This window comes from Lipotes vexillifer, unplaced genomic scaffold (genome assembly GCF_000442215.2).
Source record: "Lipotes vexillifer unplaced genomic scaffold, Lipotes_vexillifer_v1.1 scaffold67, whole genome shotgun sequence".
NCBI lineage: Eukaryota > Metazoa > Chordata > Mammalia > Artiodactyla > Lipotidae > Lipotes > Lipotes vexillifer.
In genome coordinates, this window is record NW_006797638.1 from 1,049,376 (window position 1) to 1,070,672 (window position 21,297).

Sequence of the window (21,297 nt, forward strand, 5' to 3'; positions counted from 1 at the left end):
TACAGTTTCTCTTGAGATTTCTACTTTTACCTATGTATTATCTAAAAGTATGTTGTTCAATATCCACCCGTTTCAGAATTTTCCAGTTACCTTTTTGTTATTGATTTCTAGTGTAATTCCATTGTGGTATACTCTATATTTTTTTAAAAAATTGTTAAGGTATGTTTTATGGCCCAGAATGTGGTCTATGTTAGTGAATGTTCTATACAAATTTGAGAAGACTGTGTATTCTGCTGTTGTTGGATGTAGTCCATAGATGTCAATTATACCCAACTGATTGATGGTGGTATTGAGTTCAGTTATGTCCATAATGATTTTCTACTTTCTGGATCTGTCCATTTCTGATAGAGGGTGCTAAAGTCTCCAACAATGATAGCAGATTCATCTAGTTTTCCTTGTAATTCTATCAGTTTTTGCTTCACATAGTTTGACACTCTGTTGTCAGGTGCATACACATTAAGGATTGGTATGACTTCTTGGAGAACTGACACCTTTATCTTTATGTAATGCCCTCCCTTATCTCTAATAACTTTCCTTAGTTTGAAGTCTGCTTTGCCTGAAATTAATGTAACGATTCTTGCTTTCTTTTGGTTAGTGTTAGCATGGTACATTTTTCTCCATCTATTTGCTTTTAATCTATATGTGTCTTCATATCTAAAGTTGACTTCTTATAGACAACATATAGTTGGGTCTTGGTTTTTGGTCCCCACTGATCAATCTCTGTCTTTTAATTGGTGCTTTTAGACCATTGACGTTCAAAGTGATTATTCATATAGTTGGATTAATATCTACCATATTTGTTACTGTTTTCTATTTGTTGCCCTTGTTCTTTGTTCTGTTTTTATCTTTCACTATTTTGTTCTGACTTTGTTGGTTTTTATTTTTTTTTATTTTTTTTTTTTTTGCGGTACGCGGGCCCCTCACTGTTGTTGTGGTCTCTCCCATTGCGGAGCACAGGCTCCGGACGCGCAGGCCCAGCGGCCATGGCTCACGGGCCCAGCCGCTCCGCGGCACGTGGGATCCTCCCGGACCGGGGCACGAACCCGTGTGCCCTGCATCGGCAGGCGGACTCTCAACCACTGCGCCACCAGGGAAGCCCACTTTGTTGGTTTTAAGTGAACATTTTATATGATTCTATTTTCTCACTTTTTTTAACATATCAGTTATACTTCTTTTTTAACTTTTTTAAATGGTTTTCCTAGAGTTTGCAGTATATATAGAAAGACAGAGTTTGCAACTAAGTCCACTTTCAGATAACACTATTACCATTTCACAGATTGTGTGAGTACATTATACTAACAAAATAATCCTAATTTCTCCCTCCCATCCATGTTTCATTTCTGTCATTCATTTCACTATCCATAAGCATATATAAGAATGCTGTATACATAAGCACACATAATTAAACACATTGCTGGTATTATTATTTTGAACAAACTGTTTTCTGTTAGATTAGTTATGAATAAGAAAAATAAGAGGTTTTGGGCTTCCCTGGTGGCGCAGTGGTTGAGAGTCCGCCTGCCGATGCAGGGGACGCGGGTTCGTGCCCCGGTCCGGGAAGATCCCACATGCCGCGGAGCGGCTGGGTCCGTGAGCCATGGCCGCTGAGCCTGCGCGTCCGGAGCCCATGCTCCGCAACGGGAGAGGCCACAACAGTGAGAGGCCCACGCACCGAAAAAAAAAAAAGTGCCTGGCACATAGTAAATATTCAAAAAATGATAGATAAAAATAAAAACAAACATAAAAAAGATTAATTGAGAAGAGAAACTATAAAGTTAATAGAAAAAAATATGGGCGAATACCTTTTTGATCTCGAGATAGGGGAAAAAAAAAAAAAAAAAAGAGGTTTTATTTTACCTTCGCTTATTCCTCTTCAATGTTCTTCCTTACTTTATGTAGATTTCAGTTTCTGACCTGTATTGTTTTCCTGCTACCTAAAGAATTTCTTTTAACATTTCTTGCAAGTCAGGTTGACCAGCGACAAATTTCTTCAGTTTTTGTTTGTCTTGAGTAAGTCATTATTTCTCTTTCATTTTTGAAGAATAGTCTTGCAGGGTGCAGAATTCTAGGTTGATTTTTTTTTTCTCTCAACACTTTATATTTCATTCTACTGTCTTCTTGCTTGTATGGTTTCTAAGAAGTTAAATGTAATTCTTATCTTTCTTCCTCTATAGGTAAGGTGTTTCTATGTTCTAGCTTCTTTCAGGACTTTATCTTTGATTTTCTGTAATTTGAAAATGATATGCCTAGGTATAGTTTTTTTTTTGGTTGTTGTTGTTCATTCTTTGTTTGTTTGTTTGTTTTTTAACATTTATTCTGCTTGGTGTTCTCTGAACTTCCTGGATCTGTAGTTCGGTGTTTGACATTAATTTAGGGAAAATGCTCAGTTATTATTGTTTCAATATTTCTTCTGTCCCTTCTGTCTTCTCCTTGTATTCCCTTTACAAGTATGTTACACCTTTATAGTTGTCCCATACTCCTTGGATATTCTCTTCTGGTTGTGGGGTTTGTTTTTTTTCCGTCTTTGTTCTCTTTGCTTTTCAGTTTTAGAAGTTTCTACTGAGACATCCTCAAGCTCAGAGATTCTTTCCTCAGCCACGCCCCTTCTACTAATAAGCCCAGAAAAGGCATTCTTCATTTGTTACAGTGTTTTTGATTGCTAGTGTTTCTTTCTGTTTCTTTCTCCGTATCCATCTCTCTACTTACATTGCCCATTTGTTCTTGCATGCTATCTACTTTATTCATTAGAGTCCTTTACATATTAATCACAGCTGTTTTAAACTCCCAGTCTGACAATTCTAATATCTTTGCCATGTCTGTTTCTGATGCTCGCTCTGTCTTTTCAAATTGTATTTTTTGACTTTTAGTTTGTCTTGTAATTTTTTTCGTGAAAGCTGGACATGATGTTCTGAGTAAAAAGAACTGCTGTAAATAGGCCTTTACTAAGTGGTGGAGAGGTGTAAAGGAGGGGAAGCATTTTATAGGTCTATGTTTAGATCTCAGTCTTTTAGTGAGCCTATGCCTCTGTGGTGTACTTAACAAGCATTTCAGTTTTTTTCTTACCCCTTCCTTAGGTCTGAGAGTATGGTTAGAGTGGGCTGGAGCTGAGTATTTCTCCTGTCCTAGGACAGTTAGGCTCTGAGAACATGCCTAGTGAGTTAGGCTCTGTTTTAGTAGTGTCTCCTAAGGGCAGGCCTTAAGAAAAACAGGGTGTGCTGGCATATTTCCAGATGTTTCTTTTTCCCTCCTCTTGCTGGAAGCACTAGAGGATTTTTCTCTGATACCTACTGTGGAAGCCTAGTCAAGTTCCTGGAGGTAAAACTCACAGAGTGTAACAGCTCCCCCATGAGAGGGTCTCCCTAGAGTTTTAACTCTCAGACTTGTCTACACTGAGCCTCCAGCAATTGATCAGTTACAGCTGAGATTTTCCTACATTGGTTCTGGTTCCCAGGATAGTTTCTGCTTGTGAGTCTCTACTCCAGTAAGCTGTGCCTTGCTGTATTTGCCTGTCTGTCTCTCCAGTCTGGGGGGCTGTGGTTTGCCTTGTGTCCTCACCTCTTTTACAGATCCAGGAAGAGTTGTTGATTTTTTTTTATCTGTTCAGTTTTTTACTTGCTGTTAGAATAAAGTAGAAACATCCAGGCTCATTGTATGCAGAGCCAGAAACCAGAATACCCTGCCACTTTCTTTTCTCTGTTCTCTGTTCTCCATTTCTTCTTTCTTATCTCGACCATAGGCATCTGTGGATATTGATTAATCTTCCCTATAGTAGTATCTAGTGCTCAAGATGTTTCAGAATCCTGCATCAAGAGAACACTGGGCACTGCAATACTGTACAATTGTAATTTTTCCAGAAAACTCTTATCTTAGGTAATAATAATAATAGCAAATACTTACATAGTGCCTACTATATGGTAGTTACTCTACACAAATTAATTCATGTAATTTTAAAATAATTCTTTGAGATAAGTCTATTATTTTATCATTTTCAATTCCTTGATTTTATTTTAAAAGGAATAAACATACCCTTTTAACAAAAGGAAATAGAGGAATTCCTGGCTTTCTAGAATTTTTAGATATCTGAGATGCATTTAATCCATGACTCCAAAGAGTTCAACCCAAATGAATGTTAATTACTGATACAGGAAGAAGGCTTCTTTATGTCCTTCAATGAATTAAAGTCTTGAAACATCATTAAAAAGACAGACAGCTACACCATCCACCATTCATATAAAGAGACAGCTACACCATCCACCATTCATATAAAGATTAGCATGACATAATCATCAGTTTACCTAACTGATGATTATGTCATGCTAAAAAATAAAACTCTCAACATTTGATATCACCAAGATCCTCTTCACCATGGTGTTTTTTTTTTTTTTTTAATGAGGTATAGTTGATGTACAATATTATACAAGGTTCAGGTGTACAACATAGTGATTCACAGTTTTTAAAGGTTATATTCCATTTATGGTTATTATAAAATATTGGCTATCTTCCCCGTGTTGTACAATATATCCTTGTACCTTATTTATCTTATACATAGTAGTTTGTACCTCTTTGGGCATCCTTGTCTTGTTCCTGATCTTAGAGAAAGTGCTTTCAGCTTTTCATCATTGAGTATGATGTTAGCTGTAGGTTTGTCATACGTGGTTTTTATTATGTTGAGGTAAGTTCCCTCTATGCCTGCTTTCTGGAGAGTTTTTATCATAAATGGATGTTGAATTTTATCAAAAGCTTTTTCTGCATCTTTTAAGATGATCATGTGGTTTTTATTCTTTGATTTATTAATGTGGTATATCACATTGATTGATTTGCAGATATTGAAAAATCCTTGCATCCCTGGGATAAATCCCACTTGATATGGTATATGATCCTTTTAATGTATTGTTGGATTCAGTTTGCTAACATTTTGTTCAGGGTTTTTGCATCTATGTCCATCAGTGATATTGGCCTGTAATTTTCTTTTTTTGTGATATCTTTGTCTAGTTTTGGTATCATGGTGATACTGGCCTTGTAGAATGAGTTTGGAAGTTTTCCCTCCCCTACAATTTTTTGGAATAGTTTGAGAAGGATAGATATTTGGTAGAATTCACCTGTGAAGCCATCTGTTCCTGGACTTTTGTTTGTTGGGAGTTTTTTTAAATTACTGATTCAATATCATTACTGGCAATTGGTCTGTTCATATTTTCTATTTCTTCCTGGTTCAGTCTTGGGATATTGTACATATCTAGTAATTTGTTCATTTCTTCTAGGTTGTCCATTTTATTGGCATATAGTTGTAGTCTCTTACGATCTTTTGTATTTCTGTGGTGTCAGACATAACTTTTTTCATTTCTGATTTTATTGATTTGGACCCTCTCTCTTTTTTTCTTGATGAGTCTGGCTAAAGGTTTGTCAATTTTGTTTATATTTTCAAAAAACCAGCTCTTAGTTTCAGCACCATGGTGGTTTTAACAATGGGTTGTCCTTTGAGAAATATCACCTTGAAATTTGAGGGCAAAAAAAATCATATAGGTGCTCTTCTCTATTGATTCAAGTGATGGTCCCTGGACTTCCCAGTCATTAAAAAAAAACAAACAAAAACTTTTATTGCATTTATCACACAAGTAATACATAATCATTGCAGGTAATACTTATTATTGGGAAGAAGGGAAGGAAGAAAGGGAGAAAGAAAGGAGGGAGGGAGGGAGAAAAAGTAAAAGAAAAAGAAGGAAAGGAAGAAGACAATCACCTGAAATCTCATTAGTCATTGATAATCACTATTAACCTTTTAAAGTACATCTTTTAATTCTTTTATATATGTATGTAGATTTTTTTTTTTTTTTTTTTTGCGGTACGCGGGCCTCTCACTGTTGTGGCCTCTCCCGTTGCGGAGCACAGGCTCCGGACGCGTAGGCTCAGCGGCCACGGCTCACGGGCCCAGCCACTCCACGGCATGTGGGATCCTCCCGGACCGGTATCTCATACTCTTTTCTAACCTACTCTTTTTTTTTTAAGGGTGAGCTTTTTATTTTAATGTTTTTACTTTAGATTCATCCCACGTTTTTTGTTTTTTAATATCTTTATTGGAGTATAATTGCATTACAATGTTGTGTTAGTTTCTGCTGTACAACAAAGTGAATCAGCTATAAATATACATATATTGCCATATCCCCTCCCTCTTGAGCTGCCCTCCCACCCTCCCTATCCCACCCCTCTAGGTTGTCACAAAGCATCAAGCTGATTTCCCTGTGTTATTCAACAGCTTCCCACTAGCCATCCATTTTACATTTGGTAGTGTATATATGTCAGTGCTACTCTCTTATTTCGTCCCAGCTTCCCCTTCCCCCTCCTGTGTCCTCAAGTCCATTCTCTATGTGTGCATCTTTATTCCTTCCCTGCCACTGGGTTCATCGGTACCTTATTTTTTTAGATTCCATATATGTGTGTTAGCATATGGTATTTGATTTTCTCTTTCTGACTTAGTTCACTCTGTATGACAGACTCTAGGTCCAACCACCTCATTACAAATAACTCAATTTTGTTCCTTTTTATGGCTGAGTAATATTCCATTGTATATATGTGCCACATCTTCTTTATCCATTCATTTGTTAATGGACATTTAGGTTGCTTCCATATCCTGGCTATTGTAAGTGGTGCTGCAATGAACACTGGGGTACATGTGTATTTTTGAATTATGGTTTTCTCAGAGTATATGCCCAGTAGTAGGATTGCTGAGTTGTGTGGTAGTTCTATTTTTAGTTTTTTAAGGAACCTCCATACTGTTCTCCATAGTGGCTGTATCAATTTATATTCCCATCAACAGTGCAGGAGGGGTCCCTTTTCTCCACACCTTCTCCAGCATTTATTGTTTCTAGATTTGTTGATGATGGCCATTCTGACTGGTGTGAGGTGATATCTCATTGTTAACCTGCTTTTGTTTTTTTTTAACTAATCAATAAATGGCTTTACTGTGAAGATGGATATACCTAAGCTAATTAAACAAATCCCCAGTTATTGGACATTTGTATTATTTCCCAATTTTTCTGTATATTATTTATATAATCATAATTAATTTCTTAGGATAAAGTTCCAGAGAAGGAATAAATGTGTTAAAAGGTAAGTAAAGTGTTAAAGCTTTTACTATTATTGTCAAGTTGTCATCTAAGAAGGTCATACAATTTATATATCCACCAGTAGAGTCCCCAAAGTACCAGCAAATGCTGGTATTCACTGTTATTTTAACTACCATTCCCTTTATTACCAAGCAGTAACTTTTTTTTTTCAAATGTCTATGGACTGTTTATCAATTACATGATTTCTAGGCTAAAAGCAGCTTTCTTGTCCTATAGCTTTAAACTAGATTATTGAGAAGCTGAATTCCCAACTGAATAGGGCACAGAATATTTCCAGATTCTGCTAACCGTAATATGCTTTCTGATTTTAAAGTCTCAACGTGCATGGAGTCTGAGGTAGAGGTCATCCGATGCCTGAGACTGGCACTGACTGACGCCGTCAAGGACATTGTGCAGCAGATAATATCTGTGCTGAGCTCTTGGAGAAACTGTGAGACAAACCTAAACAAGCACAGTGTTCTTGAATGTCTGCGTGAGAGCATTCCAAGAGAATGGAATTATACTCCAAAAGAAACCAAAAGGAAAGAATCAAGCAAAGGTACATTTGTTTTTCTTTAAGAACACATCCCTGAAGAAGCACATTTTCTAGGTTATGAGAACAAGTAAAATTCTAAAAATTAAAAAATGTGTAAACTGTATTAGTCTCCTTTCCACCATGTATATTTTGGATTCCTAATTTTTGTTACTGTGAGCCATATGATCAAAAAAACCTAGAGATGAAAATGACTCAAATGGTTATCTTCTTTATTTAACTACCAGTTCAAAATTTTTTGTGATATTTTGTGTTCATGTTAGTATTCACAAATTAGTCACATGAGTTTGACTAATTTCCCTTAAATCTATTGAGTAATCTAAAATTCATCCTCTCAGGAAGATTGCTTTGATATTCAGTTTAATTATTCTTTTTTTGAAGTTTTTCCTCCACAGCTACCAATTATTATTTTCTTTTCTCTTGTTAATACACCTACATATGTAGCTTGTAGGTCAAAAATAGCACCCCATTTAGTAGCTACACATATTTTTCTGACAGGGTATTTTTCCCCCAATATCTATGGTTCTGGATTCAGTGCATTGTTCCTCTTCAGGGCAATGCATCTATCAAGTGTATTTAAGGATTATCAGTTACCTGTATTATTCATTTATTTTATTAATCAAGTCCTTTTTTCTTAAATGGTTTCTTCCTACCTAGATGTTTCTACTTTTCAAGAATTTCACAAGATTCCTTTGAATGTATCTTATCTGTTTGTATTCATGAATCTTCTTTAGGATTTTTAAAATAAAACTTTTCCCTTTTATCTTCATCTTTAAAGATGAATTTTTTTTCACTAACTGTAAGGAAACTTTCAACAGTAAAATATTCCAGCTGAACCTGCTAAAGTCAATTGAGGAAACTAGCCTTTCTTTCATTCTTCTCCATGGAGATCCTAAATAATGTGGCTCTTATCCAGCAACCTTATATACAGACTCAAATCAATTATCCATCAGTGACCTTTCATAGTAATGCTTTAATTCTGTCCAAGCCCTATTAAACTGCCTTTGAATCTAGTAAAGCCATTTAATTGAAATTGGAAAATGTCAGATTTTCATTACTTAAGTTCTTCCTCACCTGAGTTGTTGCCACCTCACCTTTCTTGCTTTGAAATATCTCAGAGATTTTGAGCAATACAGGAAGCATGATCTATAGTTTTTGTATCATGTCATATGAGTAGCCCTGTTTTGCTTGCGGCTTTCAAGTTGGTCTATTCATGAACAATTTTTTTTTTTTTTTCCTACAAGCATTTTGGAACTCTTCCTTAACATTTCAAAGAGCCTCTGGTTCCAAAAAATGCTTACTTTGTAGATACCAGTTCTTGTGGTTTTCCTTACTAAATAATATTTTTTCATAAAATTATCACTAAGAGTAGAAGTACAACACTTAGACAGCCATGAAGGAGTGCCAGATCACATAAATATATAAAAGAAAGTGGTGGAGGAAAGTGACCTTATAAAGCATTTTGTGCATTCCAGGTGGATGTGACAATAGGAGAATACCATTGTTCTTCATTCCTATCCTCTTTTAAACTGACAGTGCTCAACCTTTATTTTCACTACAGTGTATAAGATGGATAATCTGTATATGCCAAACACTAAGTCACTTATTCATTCAATAGATACCTACTAAGTCAGTTACTACTACATACCAGGTACTGGGGTTGGTCCAGGGATAAATTGTAAATAAGATATCCCCTCTTGGTGCTTGAAGACTAGTATAAATGTTTACAAATGGGTGCAAACACCTCAGGGGTTGTACAAGACAGTTTTTTGGTGTGTGAGAAGAAAGAAAGCAAAACAACTGAAATTTCGTATGGGGTGTCACTGGAACTCTCCCTTGGTCTGTGAGTGAGCCAGTTGTGTGTTGGGGACAATATTGTTGGGAAGGGCATGAACAGGGTAACCTTACTCGTTCATTAGCTTTCAGCGTTCAGTAATCAATTAAGGTTGTCCTTTGTATTTCATAATTTAGTTTTAACAAAATTACTCCTCACAAAACACACAAGTGGCTTTAACATATTCCTGTAAATCAACAAATCAACTGCGGTTTAAAACTATTACTGGGAATCCAAGGGAGAGCAAACAATGACAAAGTAAAAAAGCTCACACTTAGGAATATTTCTAACATGAGCTGTTTCTCAGCCATATTATAAGGTAGAACATTGATAGTCTGATCAGATTTGGCCAAAAATAAAATAAAATAAATAAATAAAAATGGGAAATGTGTGGGAAAACCATTTGAAATGTGGCTTCCCATACATTGTTGTTAAACACGAATCCCTCCTAAATGAATATTGCGCCTTGAGATAGTTAGAGATATCTAGCTAGAGCTAGTTTGAAGTCATCTTGATTAGCCAGAGATTTCAAGACTAAGCATCCAGAACATGAAGATAAACCTCAGTAATCATTTTCAGCAATGTTTTAAGTCAATTGATATTTAATTCAGTACTTTGCACAATTCATCTAAATAATGAAGTGTTTAGAGGCCTTTTTTTTTTTTTTTGAGGATTCTAACTTAATAAAAGACAAATAGTCACTAGCTTAAAGAAAAAATTGTCCTTCCTGACACAGTGAAAATAACGGAACATGGAAAACACTATGGTGACAAACTAAAATGTATTTCTTGTCAGCAAATACATAGAAAACACTGAAGATTTAAAGAAATAAATAGTACAATAAATTATACAGTGTAAGAGATTTACCAAAGAACTGAATGGAAGTTCAGATGTTTCTGATATAGCTCAGCTTAGGTATTTGCTCCCGAAGCAAATACACAAAGAATTCGCTCCCTAAGAGCAAATACACAACTAGTTGTTTTGTTTCTTCGACAACAATTAAAGGAAAGATATACCAGAAAATATATTTTCTTACCAGTAAATAACTTTTTAAATAAAAAGAATACTTTATGGGGAAACTCTGAAATAATTGTTTTAACTAAAACAATAGAATCTGGAGAGGAAACAGAGGTAACACCACAAGGAAAATGTATTCAAGGCACCATTCACATGTGGATTGTTGAGAAAGAAACTGATGGCAGAAATACACAGAGTGTTATCAGAAGTTCTTGAGATATTTTGTTTTATAAAAACCAGAAATATTCGTCTTATAAACACCAGTATCACCCATAAAAATGCCATAGCTGCACACTTAAGAACTTAGAGTTTTTTAACGTGGTTCAAATATTCCAAATAAGAGTTTTGGTTATTTTTGAACACTTCTTAAAAATACGAAAATGAAATATATTTATTTTTCATTTTCAAATATATTATTTTTCAAATATATTATTATTTATTATTTTCAAATACATTATTATTTATTTTTCAAATATATTATTTTTCAAATATATTATTTTCAAATATATTATTATATTATTTTTCATTTTCATTTTCAAAAATATATTTTTCATATATTATTATTATTCAATTTATTTGCAAGAACAACTGATTAACATAATGATGATGAATATTTATTATTCAAATTTCAACAACAACCTTTGCCTATTTGGTGGTTGAGATTGAAAAACGAGTGCCATGATTTCACAAGTTCCATGTGGGTCTATATATATAGTCCATGTCATGGCTTTTTCACCTATGACATCCATTAAAATCAAGTATTGAAACAAACTAAATTTATAACCTGATATTTGAATCAATGTATCATGAACTGTTAAAGCCCAGATTTTTAAAATAATAAAGCATATTAAATCACATTATCCTCACTCAGTAATGTATTATTGACATTTTATACCACTAATAAAAAACATTTTTAAAGTTAATTTTAATACATTATTTGTCTTTACCTATTTCTTTTTTTTTTTTTCCGGTGCGCGGGCCTCTCACTGTTGTGGTCTCTCCCATTGCGGAGCACAGGCTCCATACGCACAGGCTCAGAGGCCATGGCTCACAGGCCCAGCCGCTCCGCGGCATGTGGGATCTTCCCGGACCGGGGCACGAGCCCATGTCGCCTGCATCGGCAGGCGGACTCTCAACCACTGCGCCACCAGGGAAGCCCTGTCTTTACCTATTTCATTGTAAATTTCCTTTCTGTATGTTTTATAATCACCCAAATATATTATTGCAATCAGTAGTCCATGCATAGGAAAGAAGAAAGGATAAATATATAAATATACCTCTCACATTGCATTCATTCTGAGACATGTTTTTTCACACTTTATCAGCTCTGAAATTGGGATGGCTCTTACAATATATTATATATATGTGAGTTAGAAGTCAACTTATTTAAATAAAGACAGAAAAATGAGTGTGTGGCATTTTTAAAAGATCCTTCCCTGGTGTGTTAACGTCACCATAGACTCAGAGACCCTGTGATTAGTAGAATGGATTTGTCATCAGCCTAAAGGTTCTGATTGGAATTTGCCTTAAGCTTTAATAAAGTAGTTAGGGATTTGAGTACCTGCAATTCTCAGGTTTTATAAATATCAGTAGAAGTGCAGTTGTGAAGAGAATTGCTAATCTTCACCTGGTATCTGCTTATATTATTGTTAAATGTTTACTCACTATGTGCAGTTAAGCCCTCTTTAGGATAAACAGAATATAAGATATAATCTTTTAAGTCAAATACCTGACAGCAGATTAGGGAATATGAGACACAAACAAATAAAAACAATAAAACATTTAAGATACTTTAAGAACACTGAGAAGAGTGGTTTCTTAATTTGCTTTATCTATATTTTAAGCCTCATCTAAACATATTTATTTGAATCAAAAGAAAACATTTACTGAGGAACTGTTTTTTACCAAGTATTGAACTAGGTGCTTTCATATTTATTATTTTATTTAATACAAAAGTCTTATGAGATCATTCAAATATATTTTGGACCCAATTTTTACAAATGTATAAAGACTGATCCAGTTAATTTTGAAAATGATTCTTAAGTTATCATGAATTTCTGAGGAGTCACTAGACTAGACCTGTGTTTTCTAAGAGCGTTGTACTTTTCTAGAGCAGAGTGACCTCTTTAAATGTCACAAATATCTTGAAAAATCTTTCACAGTGTTAAATTATTTTTGTTCAGTAAAAACAGTAAAAAATGTTTTTCTGAAGAACTTAAAGCTATCCTCTTTAGACTTCTCACTCCTTTCCAATGTTCAAATTCAATTATGTACATAGTGGATTAAAACACTTGTGTCTGACTTTGTGGGATACTCAAGGAGTGAGGAGATTTTACTATTCCATGCTCTTGAGGAGCTTTTAGTCTCCTTGTAAAGACAACTCATGAATATGAGGACACGGGGAGGGGGAAGGGTAAAGTGGGATGAAGTGAGAGAGTGGCATGAGCTTATGTATACTACCAAATGTAAAATAGATAGCTAGTGGGAAGCAGCCACGTAGTACAGAGAGATCAGCTTGGTGTTTTGTGACCACCTAGAGGGGTGGGATAGGGAGGGTGGGAGGGAGAGGCAAGAGGGAGGAGATATGGGGATATATGTATATGTATAGCTGATTCACTTTGTTATAAAGCAGAAACTAACATACCATTGTAAAGCAATTATACTCCAATAAAGCTGTTTAAAAAAATAAGAATATAACATAAACAGTAATAGATGATAATACAAAAGATAGTGCAACATGGCACATTATGGACCTAATTACCAACATAGTCATATGGGTAATATGTTCAAATAAATTCATAGGAGGCAAGGACTTTGAACCAAGAATTGAAGATTATGAGTGACCCATGAAGAGGAAGGGCATCCTATGTGAGAATAATGAGATATTCAGAAGGCTAAAAGCAAAGAGGATAAAATAAAGGTTCATAGAAACTGGCTGAGACTGGACTGTGGAGTGTTTTGTCAGCAATGCTCTGCAGACTGATCTCGTAACAGTGGAAAACAGCTAAAAGAATTGTAGCAGAGAAATTAGGTAATCTGGCTTTAGAGCTGGGCGTGGTCTGGAGCAGGGAGATGAGAGTCCTACAATAGTCCAGATACCCCTTGTGAGGGAGGGCTTGAATAGGTAGTAGCCATGGTCACAGTGAGGCAAAATTGGGTGTCAGATGAGGGAGTAGGAAGATATATCAGTGCAGTCCCCGGTGTGGGATGACGGATCAACAGGAATGTTTACAAGATTGAAAAGGAAGGAAAGACAGAAGAAAAGAAGGAAGGAAGAGAGGATGGGAGGGAGGGTCAGGAGGGACAAGACAGTTTGGGAGGAAAACAATGAATTTGGTTTTAGCTATGGTTTGAGTTAATGATGACTAGGACAGAGAAGTGGAATGCCCATCGGGGAGCTGAAGTCGTAGGACTGTTACCCTGGAGAAAGGCCAAGACTGAAGATTCTAGAGTCATCTAGAAGAGTGGTTCTCAACTAGGAAGATGGGGACATTTGGCAATGCTTTAGAGACATTTTTGTTTGTCGCAATTGATGAGGATGCCACTGGCATCTAGTGAGTGTAGGACAGAGATGCCACTAAAACATCCTACAATGCACAGTTCGGCTCCTTACAATAAAGAATTCTCCAGCCCCAAATGTCAACAGTGCCAAAGTTGAGAAACCCTGGTCTAGAGAGGGAAGATCGGTAAATCCTTCAGAGAAACAACACCAAGGGAGAGTGGAATCTTCAGTCAACAGGCCAAGGACTTAGCAAATACATTTAAGAGGTGTTAGTAGAAGTGGAACTAGCCTGGGACACAAAGAAGCAGAATAATGGAGGTAAACACGAACCAGTTTGTTGACTCATTTATTCAACAAATACTTACTGAACAACTGTTATAGATGAGGTCCTAAGTGCTTGGGCTACAGGAATGCATTCCTGGAGCTTATATTCTAGTGGATGGAGACAGATAATGAAGAAATAAGGGAGATTATTATTATTATTATTATTATTATTATTATTATTATTATTTTGCGTTACGCGGGCCTCTCTGCTGTGGCCTCTCCCGTTGCGGAGCACAGGCTCCGGATGCGCAGGCTCAGCGGCCATGGCTCACGGGCCCAGCCGCTCCGCGGCATGTAGGATCTTCCCGGATCGGGGCACGAACCTGCGTCCCCCGCATCGGCAGGTGGACCCTCAACCACTGCGCCACCAGGGAAGCCCAGGAGATTATTATTAACTGACGCTAAGTGCTATAATAAAGGCAATAAAATGGTGGGGGGAGGCTCTCAGAGGAGGTGACATTTGGGCTAAGAACTAAAAGAAGAGGAGCCAGTCCCAACAAGAGCTGGAATGATTCTGCCATGGTTTCCAGGGGAAGAGGAGAAAGGCTTGAGGAAGTGCCAAAGGCCACAGAGAGGTCTCCGGCAGGAGTACCTTTGCATTTACTAATTAGGAGGACATTGGGCCCTTTAAACCTGATGTCTTAGTAGATAAAAATGTAAGTAATAATTCTGAATTTTCTAATCTTCATTTGTGGGAGGAAAAAATAAGTTTGGGATTTGGGGAATTTTTGGCAGTACTACAGAGGACCCCAGTAGAGTCCTGTCGGAATATGTCAGGAACTTGCTCTTTTCAACAATTTTCTCCGCAAAAATTAGACATCCCCACACAACACTCAAAGCAACACAGTGATGGAACACAAATGCTAATATTAATCATACCTTTTCTTTCTTTTCTTCCGCAGGCTTCACAAGGCTTGCTGCTCAGGCAGTATCTATTGTAATCAGCAAGTTACCTACGGTGATTGCATGCTTGCCTCCCCCATTTAAATACTTCTTTTTTCTGTCTGAGAGAAAAATGTCAAAAAACTTTGTTGAATTAAAGAAAGCTGGCCTGCTTGTCTGGAACTTGATTGTAATTATATGTCGGATATTTGAGGATGGAAACACTGTGGAACTTTTAACAGGTGCCTCCCTTGACAGATGGAGTAAAGAGAAACTCGGTTTAATCTGTGTGTGTTTGGAAAGCATCATGGGAGAGCAGACAAGTAGCCCTAATCAAATGACCCAAAAGGTCATACGGAGCATTGAGCAGCAAAAACCCAACTGGATTGAATGCCAATTGTTGAAAGCAAGGAAACTGAGCACCGAATGGTAAAGTGATGTTTTTCTTTCACTGAATTTCATCAAATACATTCACAAAAGCAAAATCACCAATAAACAACCACCACAACCAAATACTGTCGGATAGGCAGCAATGGTCATTTTGCTAGCGTCATGGGAACTTTGATGAATACAGAAAAAGATAAATATTCCATTAAAAACTGGATTGTTAATGCTCCTTGTCTTATTAGAATTTGAACCCCATTGATACACTGGAACATTATACTTGTTTAGTCACCATCTTAAGGTTTCTGATTAAAAGGGTGGTAGTTAAACCCAGGAGAATTTGGTTTCACTCCTTTTCAGTGTGCAAACAGGTATCTAGTGGATAGCCTGGAGCGTTTCGTAAATGGATTGGCCATGGAGATTAAATTAAGAAGGAATTAATGGATATAAAAGGCTCTTTATTGCTTTCTGTGTACCTGATTGTCAAAAAGGTACACATTTTTCATCTGGTAATGTAAGAATCCCAGAAGGCAACTGGGGCATATCACACTCAAGCTATAAACACACCCAGCTGTTTCTGTATGAAAATGTCAGCCTTCTCATAGGTTTGTCACCAAGAGCTAAGTGATTTGTGGTATTGCGAAGATTTTTAAGGGTCCCTGATGAATTTAAATATGTACATAGAGTCCTACTTAAAAGTAGTCTTCAGTATAGAATTGCGTGATACTGATAAGGGAGTTATGGTTCATGTGGTCTACAGTTCACTAAGCCAGCCCCTCCTTTTTCTACACTCTCACACACACCGGTCCCCCATTCTTTGAAAATATATTCATATTGCTAGAAGACACTATTATAACTTTCTGCCTGAAACAATTAAAAGTTGTTACTTTTAGTACATGGTAGTGATAAAGAGCACAGGCTCTGGAATCAGATGGACAAATACAAATCCCTTGTAAGTGGGCCACCTTGTGCGAGTTACAGAATCTCTCAAAACCTCATTTTTAGTGATGATACTAAGCTGGTAGAGTTGTTCTGAAAAATTAAGTAACCTTTGTAAAGTTCTTAACATCGAGCTTAGAACTAGTGAGCATTTGTTATTTATAAACCATTAAAATATGTTGCACTCACTGGTTAGTAGTGTGATAACAAATACTCTTTACTGGTTTATATTAATCTGTAAGACTTTATATTAATCCAAATTAATATAAGTAGTCACGTAAGTAATGTAAGAAATGTAAGTAATCATGATTTTCCTGTTCTTGTCATAGGACTCCTAGAAATTTACTTGTGAGCATCCTGTGTGTAGGAATAACAATAGCAGTCAGGAAAATGCTTAGTAACATTGACAGTGACCTTAATCTTTACATTTGCATTTGATACCAATTTACAGGCTTTAATTCAAAGACTAAAAGATTAAGGCCACGTCATTATCCATTATCCATAGCAGTGGGTGTAAAAGGGAGAGAAAAAAGCAGAGTAAAAATAGTGGATCTGATTATAAAGTTAAATTTATGATACTGCTGAATTAGGACCCCCTCTATCAATAAGATCAGTTTAAAGTAATGTCTATAATATACCTGGGGCTACAGGAATCCATGAGAAAAATTTTTCCTTAAAAGTTAATTTTCGTCTAAGTTTCTTATAAACAGCATTAACACATCTGGTTATCTCCTTTAGTAGGAAATTGTCTAGCTAATATTTAGCTGATTAGCTATCTGTTGTAACATGCATCCAAAATAAAGAATTATTGATTTTTAAAAATGTTTTATAGCCCTCAAAGTTTCTGAATACATATTATGTAATTTGTAATTAGCACAGTGCTACCTATGTCTTTCTCAATTTCTCAAATAATATCAATGTACAAAAATCCAGATTTAAAGTTATTTCATTTATTTGACAAAGAGTTAAATTTGACTTATTAACTCACTTTAGGTAATCTCATGGATTTGGGTGCTATAGGAATGTTTCATCTCGAGTTTGATTTCAAGTTGATTATCTGATATACACATGAACTTCCATCTCTACGCATTTCTCACAGATTGATGATCATTTAGTTCATAGATCTATACCATGAGGAAAATGTATTTTAAACCATGATGTCTGTATACAGGTGGAGGGTTGCCTTTGCTTTACCATAATTTTTTTTCAAGTATGAGAATGTAAGCACTTAAAATAGTTCTTCTGTTAAAATAAATGAAATCTTAATTCCTCTTGAAGATTATCTTGTAACTGCACAATATCATTTAGCTAGATTTCTTTCACTTGCACCCAGATTTAATTTTGATTTTATGGAAACTGTGAAAATAACTGCAGTGGAAAGATGGCAGCTGTAAGCATTGCTTGTCTTGCATTCTGCCTGAAAACATTACTATTCATTAAAATAACCTTCACTTTGTAGTAACACTCAAGCTGTAAAGAGTCAACTTAGATTCTGGAGAACACACAGGCCAAAAAGTAAAGAAACGTCTGTCTTTGCAAAGTAATTTGTCGACTTGAAGATTATTGTTTTTCATCATGGTGACCCTGACTTGGCTGGCTGGGTGCATATACAGATTAAGATTAATGCAGTTATTCCTTGGCTAAGGTCTGCCTCTTTCAGGGCACATTCTCCCTAATGACATGATTGATAGGCAGTCCCAAATCCAGAGAGGAACTCATTAATCATAGCATTGACTGAATCCAATCATTTGCTTCACCTGCACAGTGATGGACAGGAAAGGATACAATTCAGGGGCTGACACCGAGACACTCTTTTGTCAGAGGGCCTCAACTTTTTCCATGTCAGCCTCTACAAAACCTGACAAGAAATTTTTCTTGCAGCCTGCATGCAGCTTCAAAAAGATATTTACAAACTTTTTTTTATTGCAAAAAGGTCTTTTTTGTTTGTTTAAAGATTTACTCTAGCTAATAAATATCTTTAAGAGTAGGATTTGCTTTATTTTTTAGCAAGGCTTATATGATCATAAAGTTCTTTTTTTGTTTTTTTTAGAGAAGGATACTTTGAAGCTACATGTGGAAGCAATATAACAGTTAATGTCCAGCAGCTGGGTATCATTTGGTTCAGTCTTCAGGTCAGCGGCACTGACTCTTAGCAGAATGAATTTTATAATCATGGCAAAATCTCAGTAATGAACTGCAGTATATAGCTGATTACACCACAGTAAATTTCATTTAGTCTGGGAAACAGTGGAAACCCATGTGTTTTCTTAAGAACACTTAGACTGCAAAGACTAACGTGATCCTAATAGCACTTGTAAAAAGAAAATTAGTATGGAATATATATGATGTAAGTTGAATATCGTGATTAATTTTACACTGGTACAGCTTGAGAATTTTTTAAAAATTATGTCATCCATTATTACTATGTAAATAATGTTTGAAATCAATAATAAGCATATGTGTTCATATAAAAGAAACCTTTCCCACATATAACTTGCACATTCCTGGCGTGGTTATATTAGAACCTTTTCCGGGAGGGATAAGCAGGGTAGTGACTTTTGCTAAGTTATCTGTCACCTAGAAGGAACAGGAGGGGGGCATGTATTTTTAGAAGGCAACAAGTGTCAAAGGGCCAATTTAAAATACCCAGTGGTCAGCACTCCTGCAGGAAGCACCCAGCCTATATTTAGCATAATAGGCTCCCCCTTTTGACACTTTAATTAGTCTTTAATGTGTTCTGAGACAGGTGTAAAGAGGAATCTGCAAAAGACAGGATACCAAAGCTATTTCTGGCATCAAAGATACTCTTTATCCTCAAAGAGAAAATACAGATTATTTCTTACATGTTTTTAAAAAGAAATGTTTTGTTTTCATCCCATGATTATAGCAATTTCGACAATTGTGGTAATGGGGAAATGTTTTATAGGTAGGAGTATAAATGCAATAAAGAAATGTTTTAAAAGAAACGATTCAATTTTTAAAAATGCTTTCAGGTGCTCAGTTCTAAGGCGCTGTTTATGTGAGCTGCAGCCTTTTGGGAAGGCTTACCTATTTGAGCAAAGTCTTTATAGGTGCTTTGAATCCGAGATTTACATCGACTCTCCACACTCAATCTCTTTGATTATTTTCTGTCTTTACTGTTCTTCACCACTGATACTTACATGCTTTCTTTGTTTTTAGTGCATTTATGACAATAGAGAAAAGCACAGCCTTAGAAGAAGGAGATATTGCTCTTGAACTGACTGAGCAGAAAATAAACATGATGGTCCTGGATATCTGCCACAAACCAGGTGGCAGCGAGTACCTGAGGCAAATTTATCACATCATGCGGCTCAATGAGGTAGGGAAACGGCCTTTTTACCGAGCAATTAGGTGTGTACTGGCCTGAGGCAGCGTCTGCTGGCAGCTAAGGGTTAGTCAAGGAGGTGATAATACTTCTTAAAGTCAATACCAAACTCAATATTGCATTATTAATAGAATCTATTCAGCCCCGGCTGTTCTGCATTTGTACAGCAGAAGCGTCACCGAAACAATGTCAGTTTTATTTACACGGTTTAAACAATAACACGGTTCATATACTCAGTTCGGAATTGTAGAGACTAGAGGTGTAGTATGGGAATCGTGTATTCGTGACCATTAAGCTGATGTTAAAATCTGGTATTTGTGAAATGAAGAATTTTCTGAAGAGAGATATAGCTCTTCTCCTGTAGACGTCATACTCGTGTTGGTGAAGTTGAAGATTCCTTACATAATGAGAAACTTCAGAAGAATATCGAACCATATTTGGGAGCAACTAGATTAACCCAAGAAAATACATTAATGTAGGGACACTGATTAGAACCAATGTCATGCTTATTCACCTCTCTGCTGGGTTAAGCGTCTGACCTTGCGTGTATCTGGCTATTTTAGCAAAAATGTAAAGAGTAGGTATCTCAGTTATTACTTGAAACAATTCAAGTTTGCTAACTTAGGTTTTTAATTTGATCATACATATCTGGATTCGAATGTGACATCTAGTGTGAATTAGAATTATATTTGCAAACACATGAATGTATTTTTTGGCATAATAAAAATTGTATAATATGAATAACGTTAAGATATAGTGTTTTATCTCCATGAGGTAGGCCTTAAAAACTGTACATTTCCAAGGAGTGAATTAACTCTACCACAGGATTTTACAACTCAGTTACATAAATGTTCTCCCCACTGTTATCTATCTGAAAGTTACTTCAAGTAAATCTTGTTTTCTGGCTTGCAGAGAGGTAATCAACCAGTCAATTTCAATGATCACCTGAGAAGGATGGAGGCCTTTGTAGCTATGAGACAAGGTCCTGTTCTTAAGGGACTGGAGCTCAGTAGCAATTGTTACAAAGTAACACAACCTGTTCATGCTTGCTAATGATCTCTCACAGCTTGTTTGAGGTTTCCATCTAGGGCAAGCAGGAAGTCGTGGCCTTGGCAAACTGAAAGACCTCCATTATGGAGTCAGGGTCTTCATGGGCATGTCAACCTGGCCACCCAGATTGGCCAAAGTAACTGTGGTGGTTACAGAGGAACAGATGTTGTAGTCAGAGTACCCTCAGAGCCTTAGTAAAGTTGATTTACAATAATTCTGAGCACAACAATGGCTGGTATAGATTGCCAAACTGATAGAGGAGTCCTTTCTTTCAAAGTTCCATAACACAAGAAAGATCAGTAAATCACCAGTAAGCAAAATCGACAAAAATTAAGTTGGCTATTTACGTCGGCCACCTGTTGTATT

General features: G+C 36.2%; 1 protein-coding gene across 1 annotated transcript in view; it reads left to right on the top strand.

The window, feature by feature from the left end:
* The window catches only part of KIAA0825 (KIAA0825 ortholog), a 416,652-nt gene that overhangs the window by 192,873 nt on the left and 202,482 nt on the right, over window positions 1–21,297 (top strand). The window contains exons 16-18 of the mRNA XM_007469758.1: window positions 7,435–7,659; window positions 15,233–15,641; window positions 19,716–19,875. Of these exons, the coding sequence (XP_007469820.1) occupies window positions 7,435–7,659; window positions 15,233–15,641; window positions 19,716–19,875 (794 nt within the window). The remainder of the gene's footprint in view (window positions 1–7,434; window positions 7,660–15,232; window positions 15,642–19,715; window positions 19,876–21,297) is intronic.